Source organism: Misgurnus anguillicaudatus, unplaced genomic scaffold, assembly GCF_027580225.2.
Source record: "Misgurnus anguillicaudatus unplaced genomic scaffold, ASM2758022v2 HiC_scaffold_29, whole genome shotgun sequence".
Taxonomy (NCBI): Eukaryota; Metazoa; Chordata; class Actinopteri; order Cypriniformes; family Cobitidae; genus Misgurnus; species Misgurnus anguillicaudatus.
The window spans coordinates 9,297,467-9,325,066 of NW_027395279.1; the positions used below are offsets into that span (position 1 = coordinate 9,297,467).

At 39.6% G+C, this 27,600-nt stretch overlaps 2 protein-coding genes across 2 annotated transcripts in view; one reads left to right on the forward strand and one right to left on the reverse strand.

The window, feature by feature from the left end:
* The window catches only part of LOC129436618 (synaptonemal complex central element protein 2), a 121,857-nt gene that overhangs the window by 75,034 nt on the left and 19,223 nt on the right, over window positions 1-27,600 (reverse strand). The gene's annotated exons all lie outside the window — the stretch shown is intronic.
* LOC129436616 (GTPase IMAP family member 7-like) lies at window positions 9,934-11,424 on the forward strand. Its single transcript, XM_055194845.2, has 2 exons — window positions 9,934-10,047; window positions 10,126-11,424. The coding sequence occupies exons 1-2, from the start codon at window positions 10,029-10,031 to the stop codon at window positions 11,037-11,039; spliced, it is 933 nt and encodes a 310-aa protein (XP_055050820.2). The 5' UTR covers window positions 9,934-10,028; the 3' UTR covers window positions 11,040-11,424.

The window sequence follows — 27,600 nt, forward strand, 5'->3', positions numbered from 1 at the left end:
TTATATTATTCTGTAGTCGCAAGCATTACAGCCAGATTCACAAACCATTAAGAGGAGCAAACGTATGCGTGTGTTCATCAGGATGACGTTGGATCGGTTTGCGTAACTTATATGCGTGCGTTAACGTAAGTGATTACAGAATAATAATGCAAGCAAACGTTTAGACACAAACGCAACTTTATATTGATATTGCGAGACAGCATTTCACCTCGACGAGAAATCTGATATTTACATTACTGGCATAGCCTGATTTGAAACTGACAGCTTTGTCAAAGCAGCAAACACCTGGCGGGTTCTCTTAATTTTCTTACTACTAAAATGCTGTTTGTCTCTGCCTATTCCTTCTATCCATGCCCAGCGCCACTGATTTAGGTCTTTTATCAATTAGGTTGTCTTACTTAGGCTTCATAAACTTACTCTTCATCCTGCTGACAACGTAACTTGTTACGACTTCACCGCGGCCGCGCGGCATCTGTAGCTGGACCTCAGCCGCACCTCAAAGACCCCTCCCCATTCTACTTCTGATTGGCTAGTTTGTTAGTTTGGTTGAGAGTGAAGGATGTGTTTCTCTCATACTATTTGTTGGCAAACGCATGTTTTTTTTTTAATTCGCAGCCAACAACACACGCCGGAGATCTGACTGCAAGCTCTTTGGTGAGCTGTGCTTTGAATGAAGTTCCATCGTGGCAAATAAATAGACTAATGCGTAGTGATATGCGGTTATTTGTAACGGTGCCTTGCAATCCCACACGCACACACAAAAAATTGGATTTGCATGATTCACGAAAGCCTCATTTTCAGGTCGAAAAGGCGGAATTCCGGATTTATCCGGAAGAATCACACCCCTGTTTAGTCTTAGTCTTTTGAATAACACACCATTTAGTTTTAGTCTTATTTTAGTCATCTGACATCTTTTAGTCTTAGTCTAGTTTTAGTCGACTAAATATCATAAGAGTCTTAAGTTTTGGAATGGTATTAATGTTTGACTATGCAATACAGACACAGATTTAATGGTTATTGTAGAAAACACGTATTTTATTTTATTCTTAATGTCAAAAACACTGACTGTGGCTTTTTCACAAAAGATAATCTCACATAAAATAAGCATAAGGCCCGCTCTACCTAAAAATATACATGGTCCCTGAAAAAGATATGCAATCTCCTAAATGACATGGACACACAGACACACACACGTGCGCAGACACACAGACAGAGACAATCCAACGCAATCAATACAGTTCAGATGTGTATTCCTTTCTTTCTATGTTATTCCAAGTTTAGCGAAAACACGGTGGTTTATCTGATAAAATAACCTTAGCGTGTATGCTCACCTTCGCATGTATTTCTGGATGAGTCGTCTTTACAGGCAGTCTTGTTGTCATATTTGAAGTGTGACAAGATTAGACATTAGCTCTGACATTGGTGTTGTTAGTGAGACATGTCTTCGGACCAGGTGTACTGCAAAACGTTAGCGTGTTGCTAATGAGCGAAGTCAACAGAAATCATCCAAAGCTGGGTAACTAAGACTGTATAACTAAATAAAATGTAAACAACCTGTTGTGAAAACGAACTTTGCCGCTGGTTTTTTTAAATGCCTCTGCTGCCGGCTTCTGTTCAGCGTAGAACAACCTACCCTCAAAGATTCGCTCTGATTGGATCCCACAAAACTTTCCCCACAAAATGAGTAGCTCTGATTTGATCTTTTCTCCATTCGTCCCTCCTTAACATTTTCGTCTTATTTTTATTTGTTGACTAAAGTGTCAGTTATATTTCGTTACAGTCTTCGCCATCATATCTGACTTTTATTTAGTTTTCATTTAGTTTTCTTCCGTGAAAAAAGTTTCTTTGACGAATATTTTTCTTCATCGTCAACGAAATTAACACTGGCTGCAAGCATGAATTACACGTATATTTTATCATCCAGTGTTGATGAACGCTATCGTTATACTAAAACTGCACTAACCCAAGCGCGTGCTCCACTCAAACCTAAACACAAAGCGCGAAGCTTAACACCGGAAGTCAAAACATTGCACTGTAGAATTTTAAAATAAAAAACAAAGACATTTCCTACAAAATATACTGATGGTTATTTACACTCTCACAAAATTATACGTTTTGTTATATCAGTATAACCACAACAGAGAATTTTCAACAACAAATAACCATTTCTCTTAATTAGTTTATGAACATTCTAATATCAGAATTAACTTTTGCACAGGATGCTCCACAATAGATAGCTTACTACTGCGTTGACCCTTGTTATTCAGTTTTTTATCTCCAAAGGAGATTTTCACTCGTCTCACGAGTCCGTCCTTGCCTTTAACAGTCTCCAGGACTCTGGCAAGTTTCCATTCACCTCTGGGTGACAGTTCATCAATGTCCAACACAATGTCACCTTCTGTTAGATTCCTTTTTGGTAAGTGCCAGCGCTGCCTAGCAATAATGTTGTGCAAATATTTACGCCTCCACCTGCACTAAAACTGTTCAGTCAAAAACTGCACACGACGCCATCTCTTTGCTACATAGAGGTCCTCCTTTGGAAAGGCACCAGGTGGGGGCAGAGTTGTGCTGGATTTCATGTGAAGCAGGGGGTTAGGGGTAAGTGGTTCCAAGCTGTCAGGGTTGTTAAGGTCGTCTACAGTCAGCGGGCGACTGTTAACTATGGCCATAGCTTCATAAAATAAAGTCTATAGTGAAGCATCATTTAGTCTACCATGCGCCAGTGACAGAGTAGTATTCAACACACTTCTGACAGTCCTTATCGGGCGCTCCCACACTCCGCCTGCGTGACTGGAGTGGGGTGCATTCATCACAAAGTCGCACTGGTTTTGAGACAGGTAAGTGCTCAGTCTTTCAGAGTCCAGTTCACTTAGGGCAGCTATAAACTCATTCTTTGCACCGACAAAGTTTGTTCCCTGGTCACATCTGATTTGGCGAATTGCACCTCTGATAGCAATGAAAAACCTTAGTGAATTAATGAATGTGTCAGTGGATAGGTCCTCTAATAGCTCAATGTGAATGGCTCGAGAGCAAAAGCATGTGAACAAAGTCCATACTGTTTGTGTGTTTTTCGACCTTCTGTAGTTACAAAAGGGCAAAAACAGTCCATACCGCAGTATGTGAATGGTGGAGAGGGCTCTAAGCATTCTGCAGGTAGGTCGCTCATTCTCTGACCCTGCAGAGCCTTGCGGAGTCTGCGGCAGATGACACACTGGCGGATAAAAGAAGCAACGATTCTGCTCATCCCTGGGATCCAGTAGCCACTGGATCTGATTTCATTTGTGGTGAAGCCCTTTCCTTGATGCTTTACTTTATTGTGACAGTGAGCTATTATGAGTTTGGTCACATGATCTTCCTTTGGAATCACAATGGGGTGTTTGAAAGAGTCTTTGATAGACTAAAGTTTCCCTCCGCCCTTAACGAGACCGTCCGTGTCCTGAAAATGTCTAAGTGGAACAGTTTGTTGTGATGTGGGAGCTGGTTGCCTATGTTTATTAGTTTTATCTTATACGTTACCATACGTTTGTCTTTGAACATCCTAAATGATGACACATACTGCACTTTCTTGTTCACTCACTGTAGCCGGCGCATTTGATTTGACTTTCTTGGCACTTCTGATGAGACGTGCTACAGCTTTGACTGCCTTGGACCATGACGAAAACTTGGACAAAAATGTTCTGAAAGGCTGAATGTCTCTGTGACTTTGGTTAACATTGTCTGTATTTTTCTGACTTCAGGATCTCCAAGAGACAGTTCTAGCTCTGCACTTTGTGTTGCGGGCAGGTCTTTCTCCCAAAGAAAGGAGGGGCTGGTGAACCAGTTAGAAGCGAGAAGCTCAGTGACAGATTTACCCCTAGATGCAATGTCGGCTGGGTTCTCTTCAGATGGCACGTATAACCATTGCTGAGGTTGTGTACTTTGGCGAATCATTTGGACCCTATTTGCTACAATGGTATGTAAACGACGTGCCTCATTGTTTACATGGCCCAAAACTACCTTAGAATCTGTCCAGAAATAATCTTTGATTTGAGCGTAGCAGAGTTTTTCTCTCAACATGTTACTAATGGAGACTGAAACTACAGCTGCAGTTAGCTCAAGTCTAGGGATTGTAGTTAGCTTGGTGGGAAAAACACGGGCTTTGGCTATTACCAATGAACAGGGAATCCCCTCTTTACTGTTTTTGGCTATTAAATAGGTGCATTGTCCATAACATGCTCGTATCCGAAAAGTAGTGCAACGCATGAGAAGTGGTGACCGGGTTGCATGCGATCTCCCCTTCGACTTTCACAAAATGTGCAAAGTCAAAGTCCTTGAAAGAGGAAAAATCCTTTCCTTCCATAAGTGTAACTGTTACCTGTCGATTCCAACAGGCTGCCAGCCAGTCAGGAACTTTCTGCAGCAATTTTTGATTTTCCTCGCAGGTCACTAAGAATCTCTAGGCCTTTTACGTGTGGTGTGGCTTGGAGACATGCATTTAGAAAGTCAGAAAATGCCCTTAGTCCTTCTGCGTCCTTTGAGTTTATTTTAGGCCATTTTTTCAAGCTTTTGCCATGCATCCCTGTATGCCTCTTCGTCACTGCGAAAAAATGTGCCCTCAAGACATACCGTTTTAGTAGATGAAGTTTATCAGCGGGTGAGATGCCTTTGCAGTCCACAAGTGAAGAGAATGAAGCCTTCCATTCAATTTAGTTTATTGGATCTCCACTGAAAACTGTGGGCATTAGCACTCAGACCTGCAAACTCATCAGAGAAAAAAAGGTGACAGTGTCATGCGGGGGGGGGGGGGGGGGGTTTGGGGTGTACTTTTGGGGCGGTTACCCCAGCTCTATTTTTTTGTGTGACTTTAATATGATTCTGGACGTGAGTTAACAAAAATCACCATACTTTAATCAAAAATCAATGTTAAAACATCCTTGAAGCTTAAGGAGAATGACACATTTAATATTTTACAAATGTTTTTATTTACAACTCACAGAAACGCCTTGAAGTGTTGTGAAGCATGACACTGAAATAAAAAATAACAAGAGACAGACAGAAATAAAAAAATATATATATATATTTTGCCGATGTTCGTGCGATAGAGCCACTTTGTCCTCAGCCGGCATCTGTGCAAGGATGACGATGACGGGCCATTGTGAATGGCAGTGAGTGCTCCACCAAAGTGCCCAGAACCATTGCCTGAAAGTAAATTAAAATCATTAAAATATAACCTTGCAAACTATCATACATAGGACTAATATGATAAAACAACGTGTCTCCATACTGTATGGCTGATATGCAGTGAATATCAACATACATTTCTGTTCAATAATTATAATAATAATGCATTTTATATGTAGGGCTCCTTACATTGAATAAACAATTTCAAAGTGCTAGTGTTCATAATGTAAATTCAACTTACAACACAATGTAAAGATTTCATTGACAGACTTTGATGCAAAATGTAGCCCTTTATTATACAGAAATTTGCTGTTGGTGTATTAGCCTAGGACAACACGCTCGCCAGATTGTTTTGTCTAAACAGCCCTGTTGTTAAAAATTACTGTTTACCAGGTATACAACCACCAGGAATGAACGGGGCTAGGCTAAATCACATTCACAACGCGATGTACAAAGATTAAGTGCATGCATTTAAAAAAGATAGGTATGTATTAATTAGTTTAAGTTGAGGTAAGAACATAGTAAAATATTGAAAAACGGTGGGTTTTCCTTCAACATTACTCTCGCATCAGCTATTGTGTAAACATTTACCCACATCACGAATGACTGCCTGCGCAAGCGCGCACGCCATCCACTGTAATGAAGTTATTCAGGGTAACGTTAGCTCAGAATTTGAGTAGTAGCCGTATATCTCGGAACTCAGGGCAGAGCACCCGGGTAACGATAAGCCTAGCTAACAATCGTCCTGCTAAGTTAGCTAACATTAGTCATTTTGCTCGAAGCATAGGCAAACTTTATGCAAGGTCTACGTTTGTGCATTACTCTGCGTAGACTCGTTCCTAAAAATACAATATAAGCGGTAGCTAACGCTAATTTAAATCAAGCAAACAAGTAGTTGTTGTTTTTGGTCCAAAAAAGTTGACTTACCTTGAATAAGATGGTTCCTTCACGTTAAAAGTGTCCATCAGACTCGCGTGATGGCCAGGTGTGTCTCTCATCCAAAGGACCGCGCTCGCGCGCTGTCTTCAAGATTCTGAAGGAAGTGCTAAGATTCCGATTGGCCCAGAGAAAAGCAAATGCCAAGATTCCGATTGGCCCAGAGAAGTGTCAATTATAAGAATTATCCAATAATGTTTGGCAATTCTAGCCCGCATGGCATTCAGATAAAGGGCAGCCTCCCGACCCCCCCCCCCCCCCCCACCACCTCAAAAAAAAACTCTCCGGTTCTACGCGATTCACGTGAATGACCCAATTGACCAAGAAAACGGCGATTGTCGCCGAAAAGCGACAAGTTTGCAGGTCTGAGCACTGGAATTCTGTTTACAGCTATACTATTTTGAATTGCTTGGGCCAACTGAGAAATGTCAGTGAGAGGTGTTTGCATGACAATTTGAGGGTTTGGACTGTTCATCGTTTGATTTGGCATATGGATGGACACATTGTTTTGTGGCGTTATTGAATGTAAGTTACTAGAGCCAGCTGATGCTTCATTAACTGATTGGTGACCAACAGAAAAGGGTATACTGTTTGGTTGTATTTGCTGATATTCCATATCCATGTTCACTTCTCTGTCGTAAATCTCAAGTTTTGCGCGAGCAGCTTGTATTTCCTTTTAAACGCTCAAGTTCTGATTGTATATCTTTCATTTTTTCCTTTTGTTTAATTTCCTCCTGCACAATTGTATATTCTGCTTCCTTAACCAACATGATCTCACAAAGTTTTGTTTGTAGACAAATTTTTTGCTAATTTTTCCGTGGCATTCTCACGGATCTCAGCATATTTCCGTGGCCCTGCCACAGACTTCTTTTGCGTGACATTCTCACGGATTGGTTCCTCAACTGCTTTTTCCTATTTTCAAACCATTGTTGCTTCGGTTTAGGGAGATGGTTGCATGAGATTATAAGAACTGGGTGTGTTCCTTTCCATTTCATGTGCTATCTAAAACAATAAGAGATCTAGGAGACAATAAGGACAGTTGCAAATTATAAATATATGTAACCCCAAACAGGTTTTCTGTGTTTTAAGTTTAGTTATCTTTTTTTTTTTTAAATGGAAACAATTTTCAGTAACAGAATAGAAATTATGTCTTTTTCACTCTCTATGTGTTATAGACCTGGTTCTGTTATGTAACACCAGACTTGGAAACACAGAGCAAGTCAACAAAACATACACAAATAAGTCAATTTATGCAGGTGAGTATTGATAGAACTGAGAGGTTTTAATATTGAAACTGATAATTAAGATTTTACATTGTTTACATTGTAAAAGGTCCCTTTTGTAATTTATTAAGAATGAGGAGAAACAAACGTTTCACTCATTGCTTTAAAATATATCTGCCAAAAAAGGTTTAACAAAGAAAATTCATTATTTAATGTTTGACCAATAGACTAGAAATGTCAATTGGGGTGGCAGGGTCACAAAAAATAAGATGAAAATTAATGGTAGTGTTTTGAATTGGTAAAAGGTGTACAGAAAAAAGGTGATCAAAACAATAAATGTACCTCATAATTCTGCTCACACTGTTATTGCACTCGTGGCTCTGCCCCATTAATACGACTACATTGCAACATTTATCAGGTCTCAGTGTTATCATAAGGTGGTCAGAATAGTTGTGCAGACTGGTTAAGACAATTAGCAGATTTTTAAAATCTGTGAAGCCTTTTACAGTGCTTGCATTATATTATTCTAATGTCACGTTTCAGCTCTTATACTTTTCTACTTGATCATTATATGGCTTTGAGTTGGTTTACATAGTCAAGGTTGCACAAACATTCTGATTCTAGTAAAATGCCAGGCTGATTTTTTGTCGCAGTCTAGCACTGAACACTAGACACAACTATCAAAACCAGAGTTTTTTAGGAGTGGCCAAGATGAGGCTCATTAATTGGGTAAACGAGAGCTGGCACCCACTTGACGTGCCTGGAACTCACAATTCTGAAATCAAAAATGTAAAATTTAAAAATATACTTTACCAAACGACTGCTGTTTATACCACGGGTCTGTTGAATGCTTTATTCTGATTGACTGAGAAATGTTTAATGAGTGTTGATTATTTTTCAATAAATGCACACATAACTTGTCAAATGTCTTAAAAACAGGCACCAGAGCAATTTGGTAACTGTGGTATAAACGTTATAATTAACTCCGGTCCTTTGAATTATTCGAAAATAATGCACACAGGCGGTGTTCAATGGCCCGTCATCAATTATTCCTTACATAATCTCACCTAAAATAATCTTAAAAGTACAATCTCTTACCCAGAGAAAGAAATATTGAGAAACTGCTATGATGTCTATTGAGTTAGCTTGCGCTATGTACAACCCATTGCATGTACAACCTGGACAATTTACATTTCTCCAAAGAAAAAAATGCATCTGTTTATAAATGTATAATATTTAAATTGATCTAAAATTTTCTAAATGTCACTTGTTTATCCAAATAACGTTAGTCTTATTATGTGTACAACATTGGAAAATATACATTTCTCCAAAGAAAAAAATCTATTCATGAATGTATAATATTTTATTGACCTGAAATGGACAATTTAAAGTCATCAAATAAATGCCAATATTGTTTAGGCACAGACTTAAATTTCATTTATTCATTCAAGTTCCTTCACTATCATTACATTTTACAATGTGAAAATTTTACATAAATGATGGTAAATAAATAAAAACAATAAAAAATATTGTTGGTTAGTAAATTACACTTGGTTAAGTAGAACTCTATGAATGTAGCAGAACTTAAATATACCTCACCATCTAATTTATTTTATCTGTCTTTCTAATACAACTATCAGGCTTAGGTAAAGTCAATTACACATTAGTTTTTATTTAATTTTATTTAACAGACCAATATAAAAATTGTGTGCCCCAGTGTATACACCAAATATGTGAATAATTTCTTGAATCCATGAAAACGTTTCTTATATTGTGTTTAAAGGTGCAATTTGTAAGATATTTGCAGTAAAATCTCCAAAAACCACTAGGCCAGTGTTATATATTTTGTCCAGCTGATTACTATCAATATCTGTAATGTTTTCAACTACTTGTAAATCGTGAGAAAATTTCCATTCAAAACATTGACACGGGGCAGTGCAGTCTCCTGTCAATGACGTTAATATCCATGTGACCCTTTGTCACCGCCTTTACTGACGTAACCCACATGAGAACACTGGTCGAGATCGAAAAAATAAAATGGCGGCCAAGGAAGCGGCTGGAGCACAAATTTAGTGAAAATAAACGTATATTTTCACTTTTTAAGCATTTTAATTTCATTTCTAGCGAGAAATTAGTATTGTAGTTTTCAAATATGTGATTAGTTATCACAAAGGCGCTCTCTGTTTATATTTCAAACACGCTGCCTTTGAAGCACGTCGGAAAGCCTTTCTCTGAGCGGCCTTCAGGCCATCCGGTGCCGAAGTCATGTCCTCATGAGGCAGCAAGGCCACAAGTCCTCACAGTCCTCACAGTCTTGAGGTTTCGGACGCAGCCAGTGTTGTGGACAAATGCGGAACTACGCGCTTGCTTATGGACTTATGGATATCTCTGTACCGTCTGCTGCTGGTTGTGTCAGCTCCTGTAAGCGTACGGGCCAACCAAACGACCCAAGAAGAGTTTTGAACAAAACGAGGGAGGATCAATTTGGTGTTGCATTATCTGGATAGAGAGAGCTTCACGACAACAAAGTCACAAAGGGAAGTTGTAAAACCTGTTTATGGTAAGATGCAGTTCAGTGTTATGCTCTAATGGGGGCCATATGTCAGTGTGATGTCTTTGCAGTATCTTAGTTTCTGTTTTAGATCACAAGGAACAAGCCCAGCCCTTATAAACTCACTCCTCTCTGGTTCTTAGTCATACTGAGTGAACATGGATATACAATCTGAAGGTTTGTAGCAGAAATGGATGAACAGTAAGAGGATACATTAATAAGAACTATTTGTTAATGTTTATTTTTGTTCCCTAGGAAATAAGGTGCGTATTATCCTGGTTGGGATAACAGGATGTGGGAAGAGTGCCACAGGAAATACCATCCTTGGAAAGGAGGTTTTTCACCAAGAATTAAGCTCCAAGTCAGTGACCAGGCAGTGTAAGAAAGCTACTGAAATTGTTGGTGATAAAGAAGTCACAGTGGTGGACACTCCTGGATGGTGTGATACGGAGCTATCTGATGAAGAGCTTAAAGAGGAAGCAGTCAAGTGCATCGACCTGGCCTACCCTGGACCGCATGTCTTTCTACTTGTGTTAAGGATTGGTCGTTTCACCAAAGAAGAGAAAAAAACTGTCCAGAAAATACGGGAGGTCTTTGGTGAAGATTCAAATAAATACACAATGATTTTGTTCACAAGAGGAGACGATCTGGAGGGAAACAAACGTATTAATGACTATGTAAGAGAGGCTGCAACAGATCTTAAAGCTTTAGTTGAGGAGTGTGGGGGCAGATATCATGTTTTCAACAATAAAGATAAAAACCGTAACCAAGTAACAACACTTCTTAAGAAGATCCAAGATATGGTGAGAAACAACAATGGCCAGTGCTTTTCTAACACGACATACCAACTATTACAAAAATACATAACAAGAGAAGCTGAGTTAAAGGAGCTAATCCAAGCTGCTGAGAGGGAGAAACGATTTGTATTAGTGGACGAGCGGAATAAACACTACAGGCAGAGAGAAGCAGAGCTAAAGGAACAACTAAAACAACAACGAGAACAAGTCAGAAAATTGATTGACCAGTTTACAATGATGTCTGCAAATAAGCAAAAGGAAGAAGAAAGCAGAAACATAGCTGAACTAACACAGCTGCTCGAAAAAAAGATTGCTGAAAGGGAAGCAATGTATAAATCTCAACAAGAAAGCTGGAGTTGCTGTATTTCATGAAAGCCTTGTTAATCTAGAGGTCTCTTAAAAGTTTTTCAGAATTACTCATAATGTATCTCAATGATAAAATGATTTTGGATTTTAAAAACACTTACTATCAAATCGATTCACGCTTTTAAAAACACATTATATTGTCTCTTTAATTCTGTCTGCTGCATGATTTAAAACCTTGAAAAAAATCTGTATAACTGTTCAGTAAATCATCAGACAAAATTGTGTTTCCTATATTTCTTGTAGCGACTTTCATCCTGCAAAAATATTGCTCTTTAGTGGGGAAGACTCTTGCTTTTAAAGCAAAATACATTCAGATTTCATATTTTCTAATAAATAAAACCTTTAACAATGTATATGTAAATAAAAAATAAATACAATTTAAGCACTGTCATTTATCTGAGTAAAATTTATCTTGTAAACTGCGTAACAATTCCCAGAATGTAGCAGCAGCAGCATCAATGAGAGACCCAGGATTCTCATTGAAGGGAAAGTTTTTTGTCTGTCAGTTTGTTTCTTGCCACCCATGGCTAATAGGTTTAAAAAAGGCTCATGCACGCACACAAACATTCACGCAAGCAAGTCAACCAAACATGTATATTTATTGATGCACAAATAAGTAAATGAATGCAGGTGAGTATTGATAGTATTGTGAGTTTTTGATATGGTAACTGATAATTAAGATGCCTTTTATTTTTCAATATGTATGTGCACCTTCATGTAAACAATTTTGTATTATTTTGTATGGATACCTGTAAGAATAATTGTTTTTGTGTTGTTGATCATAAATAACTCAATGGTTGCGTGAGATTATAAGAACTGGGTGTGTACATTTATCTAAAACAATAAGAGATCTTGGAGACAATAAGGACAGTTGCAAATTATAAATATATGTAACCCCAAACAGGTTTTCTGTGTTGTAAGTTTAGTTCACTTTTTAATCTTTTTTAAAAATGGAAAAAAATTTCAGTAACATAATAGAAATTATGTCTTTTTCACTCTCTATTGTGGTTATAGACCTGGTTCTGTTATGTAATACCAGACTTGGAAACACAGAGCAAGTCATCCAAACATACACAAGTCAATTTATGCTGGTGAGTATTGATAGAATTGAGGGGTTTTAATATGGAAACTGATCATTAAGATGTCTTTTATTTACAGAATGTATAGTATACTTTACATTGTAAAAGGTCCCTTTTGTAATTTATTAAGAAAGAGGAGAAACAAACGTTTCACTTATTGCTTTAGATATATCTGCTGCTGAATTTTTAATTCAAATAAGCCATTTCAAACATTGCTCGGAGGAATGTAATTTGATTAAAAAGTTGATTTGAGAGAGGAAAACATTTTTTAAAAACTGCAGCAAAGTTTAGGATTATCAGCTACAATGATCTTAAATGATGTAAATGGCAACAAAAACTCGAAACGTGGAAAAAAGCAACTACTGTTAAAACAGATGGAAAAATAGTCGATTGCAAATATTGTTTTCAGTTGTATAGCCTGTCAGTGTTATTGGCTGGCCTTGCTGTATTATCATTGAAGTGAAGAAATCTCCATATAATTTTAAACCTGTTGCGAGACGTGTCCTTGCTAAAATAGGGGGTAGCAAACATTTAATTTTAAGACCAGTACATATCAAGTTCAGGCTTATGAATGATGCCTGTAAGAAAAAACAGCAGATTTCTGAAACTGTGAAAGGCTTCCATGAATGACTTCTAGCATAATGTAAAGTATCATCCATGGCCTAAATACACTGATCTGCATTAGGGATGTGCACGAGTACTCGATTGCTCGAGTACTCGAACGTGGCATCGATGATCGATCACGAAAACGATGATCATGTGGGTTTATTTATTTATTGTGGATATGGCTGCATTTGGATGTCTGGTTAGCGTTACAAGCGCATGTAGTAGTAAAGACTGGGTCTGGAGATGCGTGTTTGACGTCGTGTCGAGCTACGCAGACCGGCGTATGACATCAGTAACATTACCATGCGTGATTCAAAAACAAACAGATAATTCCGCGCGACCGCGCCTGGCGCGCAGCAGGAACCCACCGATCCGAGCAATGTGCGGCAGACTGCCAGCCCGTGAAGCCGGCCACAACTTACATAACTGAGGCACTATGGTTTAAAAGGATGCCGTGATTTTCGGAAATACAGTCAGTCAGGTCCAAAATGTACAGCGCCGTCAAAATTTCAATGGGTTATCATCTCATATTTAAACATCAATTGTGAAGAGATACCAGAAAGCCATACGAGCATTAACATTACATCTTGACTGAGGTAAGAGGATGACACGACACAGCTAAACGCTAAAATTATAGCAAAAGCTGCTTAATGTTATGAAGCTTGAGCTTTGACTGGACGCGTTTAAAAGTGCGCCGTTTATAATGCAAATCCACAAAGGGAGTTAAACTTTCTTTTTTTTAGATAACTTAGTTGAAAACTTAGTTGAAGTCATGCAGATAGATGCACGTTCTACCTTTATGTTGTAAAAAGGCTTAATATTATGCAGAGTGCATCATATAGAAAGAGCTTCGGTTTGTGTTTATTAACCCTTTAGTTTCACTTCATTACGCAGCTTTTCCTGTTAGAGGTTTCTAATTAATTAAAAATCTAGTATGTGTTCATTGTTCTATCATAGTTTCTTCAAATTAAGTTTTATTTGAGTCTTTTTAATAAAAATATTTTCATTTTCACCATGACGTGCCCCTTTGATTGCCCCGCCCCCAGTTAATCGAGTACTCGTTCTTCAGACCTATGGATTAATTTAAATGAAAAAATGACATAAATGCACATCCCTAATCTGCATACAGGTTAGTCTGATCAACAATGTTGTGTATCAGTACATCAGAAATGAACAAATCACAGTCTTTACGTTCTTCTGAATCAAGAGCAGCAGCATCAATAAGAGACCCAGGATTCTCTTTAAATGGAAAGTTTTTTGTCTGTCAGTTTGTTTCTTGCCACCCATGGCTAATAGGTTTAACAAGCGCATGCACGCACACAAACATTCATGCAAGCAAGTCAACCAAACATGTATATTTATTGATTCACAAATAAGTAAATGAATGCAGGTGAGTATTGATAGTGTTGTGAGTTTTTGATATGGTAACTGATAATTAAGATGTCTTTTTTCTTCAATAAGTATGTGCACCTTCATGTAAACAATTTTGTATTATTTTGTATGGATACCTGTAAGAATAATTGCTTTTGTGTTGTTGATCATAAATAACTCAATGGTTGCGTGAGATTATAAGAACTGGGTGTGTTCCTTTCCATTTCATGTGCTATCTAAAACAATAAGAGATCTATGAGACAATAAGGACAGTTGCAAATTATAAAAATATGTAACCCTAAACAGGTTTTCTGTGTTTTAAGTTTAGTTATCTTTTTATTTTATTTTTAAATGGAAAAAAGTTTCAGTAACAGAATAGAAATTATGTCTTTTTCACTCTCTATTGTGGTTATAGACCTGGTTCTGTTCTGTAATACCAGACTTGGAAACGCAGAGCAAGTCATCCAAACATACACAAATAAGTCAATTTATGCAGGTGAGTATTGATAGAATTGAGGGGTTTTAATATGTAAACTGATAATTAAGATGTCTTTTATTTACAGAATGTATAGTATAGTTTACATTGTAAAAGGTCCCTTATAAAACGGGCAGTTCTGGTTCTTCATTCTGATTGGTTGAAACGCGTTCTAAGCCGTGATAAAATACACAGGTAACCTCACGGTTCAGACCGCATTACATAAGTATCACTGCGCCACTGTTGCTGCGTACTGATTTATGAAAATAAATACCAGTCTTTAATCGTATTTTTAATTTGTCTACAATTGCACAATTAATGGCGATATCCAGATAAATGTCAATAAATATTGTTGAGTCATCTCGTCGATAAAGAGAAAACGTTGTCTGAGGAGATTATAACTCAAGTTCATACATCTGCTATTATCCACCGGGTGGCAATCTTACCCAACTTAAACACTGACGCATTCACTCAACACTGAAAACAGCGTGTTTTCATCATGGCTCTGAATCTGATCTCTTACAAAAGTTCTTCACAAAAATGGAATTATCTCTGCTTTTAGCTAAAAAATTTGAGAGGTGATAAGAGAACAAATGAAGGTAGGATGTCCTTTTTTTGTTTGTTTTTGTTTGAAAGCGGATGGTCTGTTCTTTCATTTTATATTTTATGTTTATTTAAAGAAGACAAATATAAAAGCATGCTTCCAAGAATATTTGATCATCACTTCAACAGTTGCACAATATAAATGTTAATGTATAAATTAGATGAATGGTGATTTATAAAATAAACACCACAGTCTTAAATCATATTTTCATTGTGTCTTTGCTGCGTCTGTGTTGGTTGTGATCTGCGCCCTGTTGCAGCCACACTTGATTCTGAGGAACTACTTTGTTTGGCGGAAGAGTAATATTTGTACTAATATAATTACAACTTATTTGTGTTTTATTTTATAAAATCCCACTAACGTTATGCATATGAAGTAACCGGGTTACCAGTGCATTTTATAACAGCTAAGGGGCATTGTTAGGCCTAACAACGCCCCATAGCTGTTATAAAATGCACTGGTAACCCACTGCATCTTGGGGTTTATTGCTTTATTTTGTAATTTATTAAGAATGAGGAGAAACAAACGTTTCACTCATTGCTTTAAAATATATATGCCAAAAAAAAGGTTTAACACAGAAAATACATTATTTAATATTTGACCAATAGACTACTAGAAATGTCAATTGGGGCGGCAGGGTCACAAAAAATACAAAAAAGTACAAAAAAAGTGATCAAAATATTAATGTACCTCATAATTCTGCTCACACTGTAATTGCACTTGTGGCTCTGCCGCATGACTACGACTACATTGTAACAAACAGGTCTCAGTGTTATCTTAAGGTGGTCAGAATGGTTGTGTATACTGGTTAAGACAATTAGCAGATTTTTAAAATCTGCAAAGCCTTTTACAGTGCTTGCATTATATTATTCTAATGTCACATGTCAGCTCTTATAGACGGTTTCATCGGACGCACGTACGCTGACGCGATACACGTCTGGATCCAAAGTTTACTTCTGGTTTGGTTTTTTTAATGGTCTGACTAGTTGCTAAACTGATCTCTTAAACAAATGTGTCATGAACTGTGAAACGGGTTAGATCCAAATGCAGGTTTATTGAAGAGTAATCCACAAACAGGCTATTATTAAGGAATTAAGGGATTCCTCCACATATTCCTTTATCGGGCAGTTTCCTTGGCGTAGTTCTAGCAACAAACTTCCTGGGTCAATATTGGGTGTGTAATTCTGAAATAGGTTATGGCAAATACCAGTAGAGTTGATGTTGGATTTGGCTGATTGTTCTAGAGGTCGACCGATATGGCTTTTTCTCTGGCCGATGCCGATATTTAGAAATCAGAGCAGCCGATGGCCGATATGTTTGGCCGATTTTCTATATGTACATAATAATCAAAATGTTCTCATCATTTCCGATATTTTAAATGTAAAAATGTCACTATTTTAGTCAAAGTATTTAAAGTTTAACAACCTCCTCTGCACCATGCATTTATCAGACACAGATATTACCTGACATTCTGCTGTCATCATCTTTGATCAGTTTTTTACCACGGCTTTTATTGCTTTGTAGGATAAAATCCTTATTTGGTAGACCTGATAAATTATTTATTCATCATAAAGTTACCATAGTAAATGTCTATGTTTTTTAGTTGAGACTGTTATTTAGGGTCAAAAACAGAAAGACACAGAACATGATAACAGGATAAGCGCTCGGTTTGCAGATAGAGTAACAATACTTCACAAAGTGAATGAGTTCTGAGTGAGCTATATAGTCCAGGTAATTATAAAAACAAGAAACAGGTGTGGTGCTGATCAGACTAGTGCATGGGATGATGGGTAATGAAGTCCTGAGAGTGATGTATGGGAGAAGCCTCTAGCCACGTTGGCTCTAATTACAGAGCCCCACCCCTAGGAGTGGATTCCAGACACTCCCTAGGTAGAAGCAGAGGGTGGTGGAATGGAGGCCGAACAGGAGGTGGTATGGTGGACCAGGTCCACGTAATGGCAGAGGGTTAGGAAGCCAGGGTGGAACCGGCAGAGCAGGAAGCTAGGGCGAAGACGGCAGAGCAGGAAGCCAGGGCGGAGCCGGCAGAGCAGGAAGCCAGGGCTGAGCCGGCAGAGCAGGAAGCCAGGGTAGAGCCGGCAGAGCAGGAAGTCTAGTCAGCCATCTTTGACCAGGCAGAGAGTTCAGGGAGCTCGGGATCAGCCATCTTGGGCCAGGCAGAAAGTTCAAGGAGCTTGGAATCACCCATTTTGGACCAGGCACAGAGTTCAGGGAGCTCAGGAGTGGCCATTTTGGACCAGGCAGAGAGTTCAAGGAGCTTGGGGGTGACCATAGATATATACACTAGATGTCGCCTTGGGGCTCTGAGCATGCGTCAAAACCACCGCCATCTTAGATCAGGGGTCTTGTCATAGGAAGTATCTAGGTAAAGCTGCTATCTCCGCCTGTACTTCGAATTCATGAACGATGCTGGACTTTTGTGCTGCGTATGGATGTTAGGGCTACTAGCACTATGCATTACAGTTAGAAAAAGTAAATTTTCATAAAATCAAAACTTTTATTTTTTCTGTATTAAATGCTAAATACATGTCTGACTGTTAAAACGAACCAAAAGAAAACCAAGAAAATCGTGTTCATGACGATTTATGGTGATTTTATTTCGGTTACACCATTGCCTACAGTGACGCTGATGCGGGATTCCCCTGTTTCAAGATGGCGGCTCTAGTTGACGCATTCGGTCCAATGAACTGCCTTAGCCAAGGCGACATCTAGTGTACATATCTATGGAGGGTGACCATGTTAGCTGACCCTTCAGCCGTGAAAGGAAGTTCCGGAGACTCATGTTCAGACCTATCAGCCATGGAAGGAAGTTCAGGAGACTCAGGTTCAGACCTTTCAGCCATGACAGGAAGTTCCGGAGACTCAGGTTCATGGCCTTGAGAGACCTCTTGTGGAACAGTAGAGCAGAAAGCAGACCACACACACCACAGAGCCATAGTAAATACCAGAAACACAGAAGTCAAAGAACATACCTCGGGCACCATAGGTTCCACGAATCTGGAGACCACTTTTCTTGAGACCACCCCACTAGGAACACCAGCTGCCCGCACTGACACCAGTGGAGTGTCCACCAGACTCGAGACTAGCCGTTTGTTCCGGAAATTCACCAGTAACACTGTAGAGCCGGCCATCTTGAGAACTGGCTCGGGTGCGGCGGCAGCCATCTTGTGAACTGGCTCGGGTGTGGCAGCCATCTTGTGAACTGGCTCGGGTGCTGCAGCAGCCATCTTGTGAACTGGCTCGGGTGCGGCAGCAGCCATCTTGTGAACGGGCTCTGGTGCGGCAGCAGCCATCTTGTGAACTGGTGCAGGCATGGCGGCCATCTTGATAACAGGTGCAGGTATGGCAACGGCCCTCTGGGGAATAGGTGTAGATATGGCAATGGCCCTCTTGATAACAGGTGGAGGTATGGCAGTAGCCATCTTGAAAACAGGTGCAATCATGGTGGCGGCCATTTTGGGAACTGGTGCAGGCCTGGCGGCCCTCTTAGAGAAGGGTGTTCTTCTGATTGCCATCCTGGACATAGATACAGGCATGGTGGCATCGATTTTAGGTAGTGCTGCCACTAACGACTAATTTTCTAACGACTAATCTTTCGACTAATTTTTCGAATAGTCGACTATTCTAAACGACTAATTAAAAAAAACTCAAGTGTTTGTTATTTCATTGTGTCCATTTTATTTTGAACCCACCGGTGTCATAAACAATATGAATAACTTAAATGTTACCAAATAAAAAATTACAATGTAAACAATATAAATAATAATAAAAACTTCCAGTGCAAAGTAGATGCTTAACAGAAATATGAAATGTTTCACTTCTACTCTTTGATCTTATATTGCATTTTAACACAACTGAATGCTATTTTACATATTATCTGTTCTGTTGTAGCCTATAAAATAGTGACTAAACATGACCCATCATTTGATGACCCATTTTTATCCAACCAGCTGTTCCTTTAACTGCTGCTAAAATCCTGATTTAGATATGCAAAAATCACCATACATTTACATTGTAGCTTTACTGCTGTTGCTCTTCTCATAATTGTTGTTGTGTTTTGAGCCATTTCTTGATTTTAAATGCGAGTGATATAGCGCAGACAATTCGGTGCAAATTCAGAAATATAAGAGAATACACTGTTGTTGTTACATAGACTACAGAACACGGCATACAGCATCATAGGGAGGGAGAAAGCTCGCACACAGACTCACACTACTGCTAATCTTTCTTCAAGTCATGTTAACTCGATCAGTCGTCTTTGTCAGAGACATCTGTGAATGTTGACGTTTACGCAAAAAAGAAAGTACATTAAAAACACTGCCACCTTTTCACTGTCACGTAAGAGAGAGGCGCGCGCGGTCGAGGCACTGCAAGCAACATGAGTGATAGAGAGAGAGAGAGAGAGAGAGAGAGAGAGACGCGCTGAACACTCGCAACAATGAATTGAGCCGTTTAAAATAGTAAAATAAAAATGTAAATGGGAATCATGAAAAATCGATTTGTTGCGTCCAGTGTTGATTCCGTGGCGGAATCACGAGCAAACACTGATAGCCTTTAACATCCAAAGACAGAGTCATTGTACTTCTCAAAAGAGTTAATAAAACAGTACTGACTAGCTCGCCATTTCATTAATAATCATATAACAGTTACTTACGTTGTCCTATTCTCTGTGGGTGTATCGTCAATAACTCCCGAGTGTTTTCGTTTGAGATGCTCGTGCATTGTCGTTGTGCTCCCGTGATAAGCCAGCGACGTTTGGCACGGTGTAACAGACCACTCTTTTATCACAACTTGGCTTAAAATACTTTCATACTTCGGAAGCTTTCCGACTCATAATTCCATAGACTCACCTGCCACCGCCAATTTTTCAAAATTAAAGCAGTGAAGGCAGGGGGAGAGGGAAGAAAGATGATAGCATAGCAGATTAACCAGCAGGGCGTGCACAGCGCACAGACTGGTGTGGAGGTGAATTACATTGAGCCATTTGAGACATGAGACAGAATTACAGTGGGCCGTTTGAGATGGAAAAAAATAAATATGCGACTCCTCGACTAAAAAAATTGCCGTCAACAAATTTTCATCGTCGATTACGTCGACTACGTCGACTATTCGCGGCAGCACTAATTTTAGGAACAGGGACAGACATGGTGGCGGCCATTTTAGGAACGGAGACAGGCATGGCTTCTACTGGCTTTGGCAAAATAATAATAATAATAATAATAATAAGTTTATTTTATATAGCGCCTTTCTCAAACCCAAGGTCGCTTTACATTGAAATAGAAACACACAGTCAGATAAACATTACACATGAAACAAAGAAATTGAATACAACTAACAAAACAACAAACATTTAGTTAACAGACTATGAAATGTGTGGAGAGAAGTGTTCGTTAAACAGAAATGTCTTGAGATGGGTTTTAAAGAAAGGAAGAGAAGTACTGTCACGTAGAGGTTGTGGGAGGGAGTTCCAGAGTTTTGGTGCCTGGGCGCTGAAAGACCTACCACCAACGGTGGAAAGTCTAGTGCGGGGAATGAGAAGGAGGTTTTGGTCAGATGATCTGAGCAGGCGGGGGGGAGTGTAAGAATTTAAGAGGTTGCAAATGTATGGAGGAGCAAGGTTATGGAGGGCTTTGAAGGTGAGTAGTAGTACTTTGTATGTGATCCGGGATGAAACTGGTAGCCAGTGAAGCTGATGGAGAATGGGGGTGATATGGGCAGATCTTTTTGTATGTGTAAGTAGCCTGGCTGCAGAGTTTTGAATATATTGCAATCTTTGAAGGGATTTGGTGGGGAGACCGAGGAAAAGTGAGTTACAGTAGTCTAAGCGGGACATGACGAAGGAGTGAACCAGGGTCTGTGCATCACTGACAGGAAGGAAGGGTCGAATGCGGGCAATGTTACGGAGGTGAAAGAAGGCAGTTTTTGTGACTGATTTGATATGATGGTCAAAACTGAGAGTGGAGTCAAATGTAATCCCAAGGTTTTTGACAGTCGCGGTAGAGTGAACAGGTGAATCATCAATATTAAGGGTGAAGGTGTATGGTTTGGTGAGCATGCTTTTAGGGCCAACCAGCAGAATTTCAGTTTTATCTGTGTTTAGTTTAAGAAAGTTATTTTGCATCCATGTTTTTAAATCAGAGAGACAGTCAGTGAGTGAGTGCGGGGGGGGATCAGAGGGTGAAGTGGTGGTAAGATATAGTTGAATGTCATCTGCATAGCAGTGGAAATTTAGACCGTGGCTGCGAATAATCTGACCAATAGGGAAGATGTATATGAGAAAAAGGAGTGGCCCGAGAACAGAACCCTGAGGGACACCACGAGTGACTGAGGACTGGGAAGACTTATGTGAACCAAGTGCAACAAATTGCTTCCTGTTTGTGAGGTATGATTGGAACCAATTTAGGGCTTTGCCAGAAACACCAATAGCAGACAGACGGGAGATTAAGACATTGTGATTTATTGTGTCAAATGCAGCACTAAGATCGAGAAGGATGAGAATATTAAGTGAGCCGGAGTCCACAGACAGAAGAAGATCGTTGACTATGCGTAGTAGGGCAGTCTCTGTGCTATGAAACGGGCGGAAACCAGATTGAAAAGGCTCATACAGGTTGTGATGGTGTAGAAAAGTGTGAAGTTGTGATGCCACCACTTTTTCTAATACCTTAGCCAGAAAGGGGAGGTTGGAGATAGGACGGTAGTTTAGCAGTGATGTAGGGTCAGAATTTGGTTTTTTGAGAATGGGTGTAATTACAGCGGTTTTGAGTGCAGCAGGGACATTACCAGAATTGAGACAGGCATTTATAATCAGAGTAATGGGTTCAGCTAGGGATATGACACAGGCCTTTAGTAAAGGGGTGGGGACAGGATCGAGCTGACAGGTTGAAGAGTTAGACTTAACAATGATGTCGGTGATAGTGGTAGAGTCAATAGCTGTAAATTGGGAGAGCTGTGGGCCCAAGGGCGGAGGAGTAGTTTGTGAGCTGACATGGGTGCTAAAGGTGTTATAAATTTGGGTGATTTTGTCATCAAAGAACTGTAAGAAAACCTGGCATTGTTCAGGGGTTTTAGAGCATGCAATGACAGGGGGTTTCAGAAGTTTGTCTACAGTCCTAAATAAGGTTTTTGGCCTGGACAGGGAGGAGGTGATGAGTGATGAGTAGTAGTTTGAGCGGGCAGTGTTGAGGGCATCCCTATAGGTCTGGGTATGTTCAGTGTAGAGCAAAGAATGGATTGTAAGGCCAGTTTTTTTATATAGCCGTTCAAGACGGCGGCCATTTGCCTTTAGATGCCTGAGCTCAGGGGTAAACCAGGGACACCTACGGTTTATTGGGACAAGCCTAGACCTGACAGGGGCTAAGCCATCAAGCAGGATGTTCAGGGAGTCATTATACATTTTAACCAGGTTATCCGGGGATGAGTTCTCATCCAGGGCAGATAATGGTGAGGCCTGTATGGAGGAAGCTAGCATACTGTTGTCAATTGACCTGATATTACGACCAGTAATAGTTGTTTTCTCAGAGGAGGTTGAAGTTTTGACAGAATGAAAACAGCATTCAATTAACTTATGGTCAGATATACCAGAGAGGGAACCAGAAACAGAGATGTCATCAATGCCAGAGGAGCAGAGCAGATCAAGAGTGTGGCCATGGTTATGGGTAGGAAAATCAACATGCTGTGTTAGATTAAAACAGTCCAACACAGAGTTAAACTCAGAGGTGTAAGAGCAATTAACATCCACATGTATGTTAAAATCCCCTAACATAATCATGGCAGAGCAGAGAGATGAGATAACAGTGAGAAGTTCATTCAATTCAGACAGAAAATTAACAGATGGTTTTGGGGGGCGGTAGATTAACAGTAGTAAAATGGGTATGGTGATAACAACCTTCACAGCAATGTATTCAAAAGATGTCACTTCGAATGGCCTGAGTTCTTTAACAGTCAGATCGGAGCGGTGTACTACTGCCAACCCGCCTCCTCTCCCTACCAATCTTGGTTTGGCTATATAACAATAGCCAGGGGGAGTCAGCATATTTAAATGAATACAATCGCCAGGTTGCTGCCAAGTCTCTGAGATACAAAACAAATTCAATTTTTTCTCAAGGATAAGATCATTTATTATGGATGTTTTGTTTGTGATTGATAGCGCATTTAGAAGAGAAATGTTAAAGTTCTGATTTGACATCGAGGGAGCTGCAGACAGTCTGGTGGGATAACGCAGGTTTTCGAAGTTAATTCCACTGTTCTTATGCTGGTGGCGCCTACAGCGATCGGGCGTAAACGTAGATGGAATTGGCGCATCATGTCCATAAATAAGAGTCGGTCTTCTTTTACCGCGATGAATATAGCGTGGACGACGAGTAATACCGAGCGAGCTACAGAGTTTATACAGCGTTGAATCCAAAGGGGTGTAGCAGCGTAGAAGTTTGAGAGAAGTGGGGGTGTAAACATACTCCATTTCCAAATTGTAAAAAATACACACACACAGTATAGAGCAAGCTGAGAGGACTTTAGTACAAGTGCCAGCGGAGAACATGACAGCGACACGGCAAAGTTTCCACAAGTAACTCTGCAAACGTAAATGCTACAATGCTAACATGAATAGCTCACAACACAAACAGTAGGGTTTACACAGGCAACACAACCACAACCCGCTAAAGCTACATGTTAGCCAACCAGGCTCACATCACACACCAGTCCGCGAAGTAATCAGCGTATATTAGTACGCAAACCACAAAACAGACCGGGGACAACAATGAGACAAGTGGGTCACAACACACTTACCACAAAGTAGTCGCAGTGAAGAGAGAGAGGAAGAAAGCTCATGCAGAAAAGGAGCCGGTGTGCTGGTCCGTAGCAAAACAGAACGAGTGTGTTTTCAGGTGTGTTAAAGTTTGTAGCAGAGGTCCACGGATGAAAGTTTGTAGCAGTAGTCCACAGATTGAAAGTTTGTAGCAATAGTCCACGGATTGAGAGTTTGTAGGAATAATCCACAGTAGTCCACGGAAGGAAAGTTTGTAGCAATAATCCACGGATTGACACAAGCAGCGATGCTTCCGGGAAAATTCGGGATGAGCTGAGAAAAGATACGATCCACAAGAGTAGTTCAACAAAAAAATAAAAAATAGTCCAGCAGGGCAAGAAAGCCCCGGTTTATAGTGGCAGGCACACGTAGATAGATCAACACAACGAAGTCCAACAGAAGAAAATAGACGAGAACAGTAGAGACCGGCGAGCAGCGGCAGACACACACGCAAAATAGACATGGCAAGGTCACTGGACAGACATCTGTGGGTGATCTGACTGCCCAGCCCATGGAGCTTCACACAGTGAAGGAGGACCCACTCAACAACAATGCAAAGTCAATAAAGTCCTGAAAAGACCCAATTTCCCGACTGTTGGGCATGAGGTAGCGTAAATGGTCATTCAGGCCAAAACAGAAAAAGTCTTTCAGAGCTAAATCGCCAAAGTTCACTCGATAGCTTAGATTAAGTAATTCCTCCACATATTCCTCTATCGGGCGGATTCCTTGGCGTAGTTTTAGCAACAAACTTTCTGGGTCAATATTGGGTGGGTAATTCTGAAATGGGTTATGGCAAATAAACAATGAAAAGTTGAGTTTGGATTTGGCTGATTGTTCCATGGCTGGTGTAGAAAAAAACGACCGGAGTGGATGAGGTAAACCGCTGAATCTTGTGTGGCGAAGTATTCTGTCATGAACTGTAAAACGGGTTAGATCCAAAAGCAGGTTTATTGAAGAGTAATCCACAAACAGGCTAAGGTCAAAAACCAGGCAAACGAACACAGCATAGGCCATCCAAAAACAGTAGTCAATATATCCAGGCAAAGGTCAGGGCAGGCAGCAAACAATCATCAACAATAAACAGGCCAGGTCAAAAACAGAAAGACACAGAACAGGATAAGCCCTCGGTATACAGACAGGGTAACAATACTTCGCAAAGTGAATGAGTTCTGAGTGAGCTATATAGTCCATGTAATTATAAAAACAGGAAACAGGTGTGGTGCTGATCAGACTAGTGCATGGGATGATGGGTAATGAAGTCCTGAGGGTGATGTATGGGAGAAGCCTCTGCAGGCCAGCAGAGGGAGCCATGCTGGCTCTCATCACAAAATGCCTTGTCAAAAATAACTAATGTTTTGGTTTCCTATGTAATCTGTGTGTTGTTTTTTGCTCGTTATATAAATAAACTAAGTTTAAAGAACTTTGTTGTTATTTATTCTTAGCGGAGTTTACCGGAAGTTACCTGCGGACCACGACAGCTGCTTGTTTATGTTGTTACTGCTGAAACCGTCAATAAACCAAAAACGTGACGCTGCGTTTTTCCTTATCATGGCAGAATCAACTTAAAATACTCTATCATTAATAATCATACACTTACGTGTTTGACATCATTTGAAACAGTAAAGGGTCTTCCTTAATATGTGTTCATTCACAATAACAACAGATCTTTGTGTTATGTCAAATAAAGAAAATAAACAGGGTGTGCATCCAGCCATTTCTGTCTCCGCAAGCTGTCTCTCAAAACACGTTACAAAAATCAATTGAAACTCTGCGAATACTCGTCACACAAGCATGATACACATATCCAAAGAAAGCCTGAAATGTCTACTTTTAAACAAGCTAAATATAATCGAAAACAAAATATAAACTGTTTATATAATCTGCATTGAAGTAAAGAGAGTACAGTTTTTCCTGGCTGACTTCATTATCTTTAATTCGTTCACGCCCACAGGTGGTACCCGCTGTTGACATGGAAATCAACAGACGAGCGGTTCAAACCATAGTAAACAAAGCGTAAAGTTTATCAGATTTAAAGACTTTACGGGATTAGTTTTACAGGGGGACCTCTGAGAAAATCGTGCTTCTCAGAGGTCCTCCGTGTTTTTAATCCCGTCCGAATCGGCCATGTCTGTGTTTTTCTCTGACGACCTCCGTAAGAATTCCAGAGCAATTTACTTACTGTTTTTCGCCGAACTCAGAGGTCCTCTGAGAAATTTAATCCCGTCCGAATGCAAATGTCTGTGTTTGCCCGCAATATCTTTTGAAAACGCAGTTCATTTCGTGTTTTGGCCGACGTGATCTGCCGTAAGGTCTTACTAATGCGCGTATATTGTATTTCCTGAGTTCCAGAGCTAAATATCATACACTATTAAGACTGGCCACTGTAATATCATTAACATTATAAGAAACTCCGTTCAAAGTTGTTCAACTCCGGAATGGTAATGTTAATTAATAAAGATAATACATTTTATTAATCATTATTTCTTCATTTCTTTGTGTTTATTATAAGCAGACAGTTATATAAAACACGTAGGCTAACATTTTAGTAGGGTTTGTATATTTTATTTTGATTTGTTAAAATTAAATTAATAAATTACATTTAAAGCAAAATATTAAACATTACAAACACGCGTATCCAGAGCACGTGCTACTGCAACGCCCAAATGCATGAAACAGACACTCCCATCTCTGGAATAGCCTGCATCATTTTAATCCCGTCCGAATCGGTACATAAAATCACAGACGTCCTGGGGGACACGTTGAAACTCAAATGTCGTTTGGAAAACTAATCCCGTCCGAATAGTGCTTTAGACACAGTTATTCACTTTTGTATTCTCTTTGAGTAATGCTGCACTGCGAGATTTGCTGTAATATGATTCCATATTGTTTACATGCAAGGTAATTCCATACATGTCGCTTTACACGCGACACTGTTTTTATGAGCGCCACGTTACACGGAAACGTGAGCTCGTGCACATGGAAGCCATATGCGATGTGTTTTTAAAGTTCATACACGCTTACAGAAACACGTTTAAAACAGAAGCAGAAGACGATAAGGGGATGGGCATCTGAAAACAGTCATCTGAAAACAGCTGTTTATATAACTAATCACTGCAGATGTTTATTTGAGATGTTCTGAATTTAGTTTATGTACATGATAGAGAGTTTATATGAATGTACTATCAGCAATATTTACCCATAAGTTATGTGTAAGGGTATTTCTGTGGACAATTTATGCTAAAAGCTGTTTATAACTCTCTTACAGGTCTGCATCCCTCTTATCAGTGCAAAACTATGAAGTGGAAAAACACCTTTTGGACAAAGTTATATGGTAACATGAGCCACATGAAGTTTACAGTTCTGTTGTTTATCAGTTTCTTATACAAGTTAAGTTTTTGAATAGAGTTTGTTTCCAAATAAACTGAAAATGTCCTACTGACTAGGGGTGGACGATAAACCGGTAGACATAATTAACCGGTAGAAATTTGTCAACCGGTAGAGATTTTGGACTATCGTTTCTATCGAGGTTACGCGCCAACGTCACGCTCCGTTTGTACACATATTTAAGCACTGCAGTTTTAAAACAAGTTATTTTAAGCCATTGAAACACA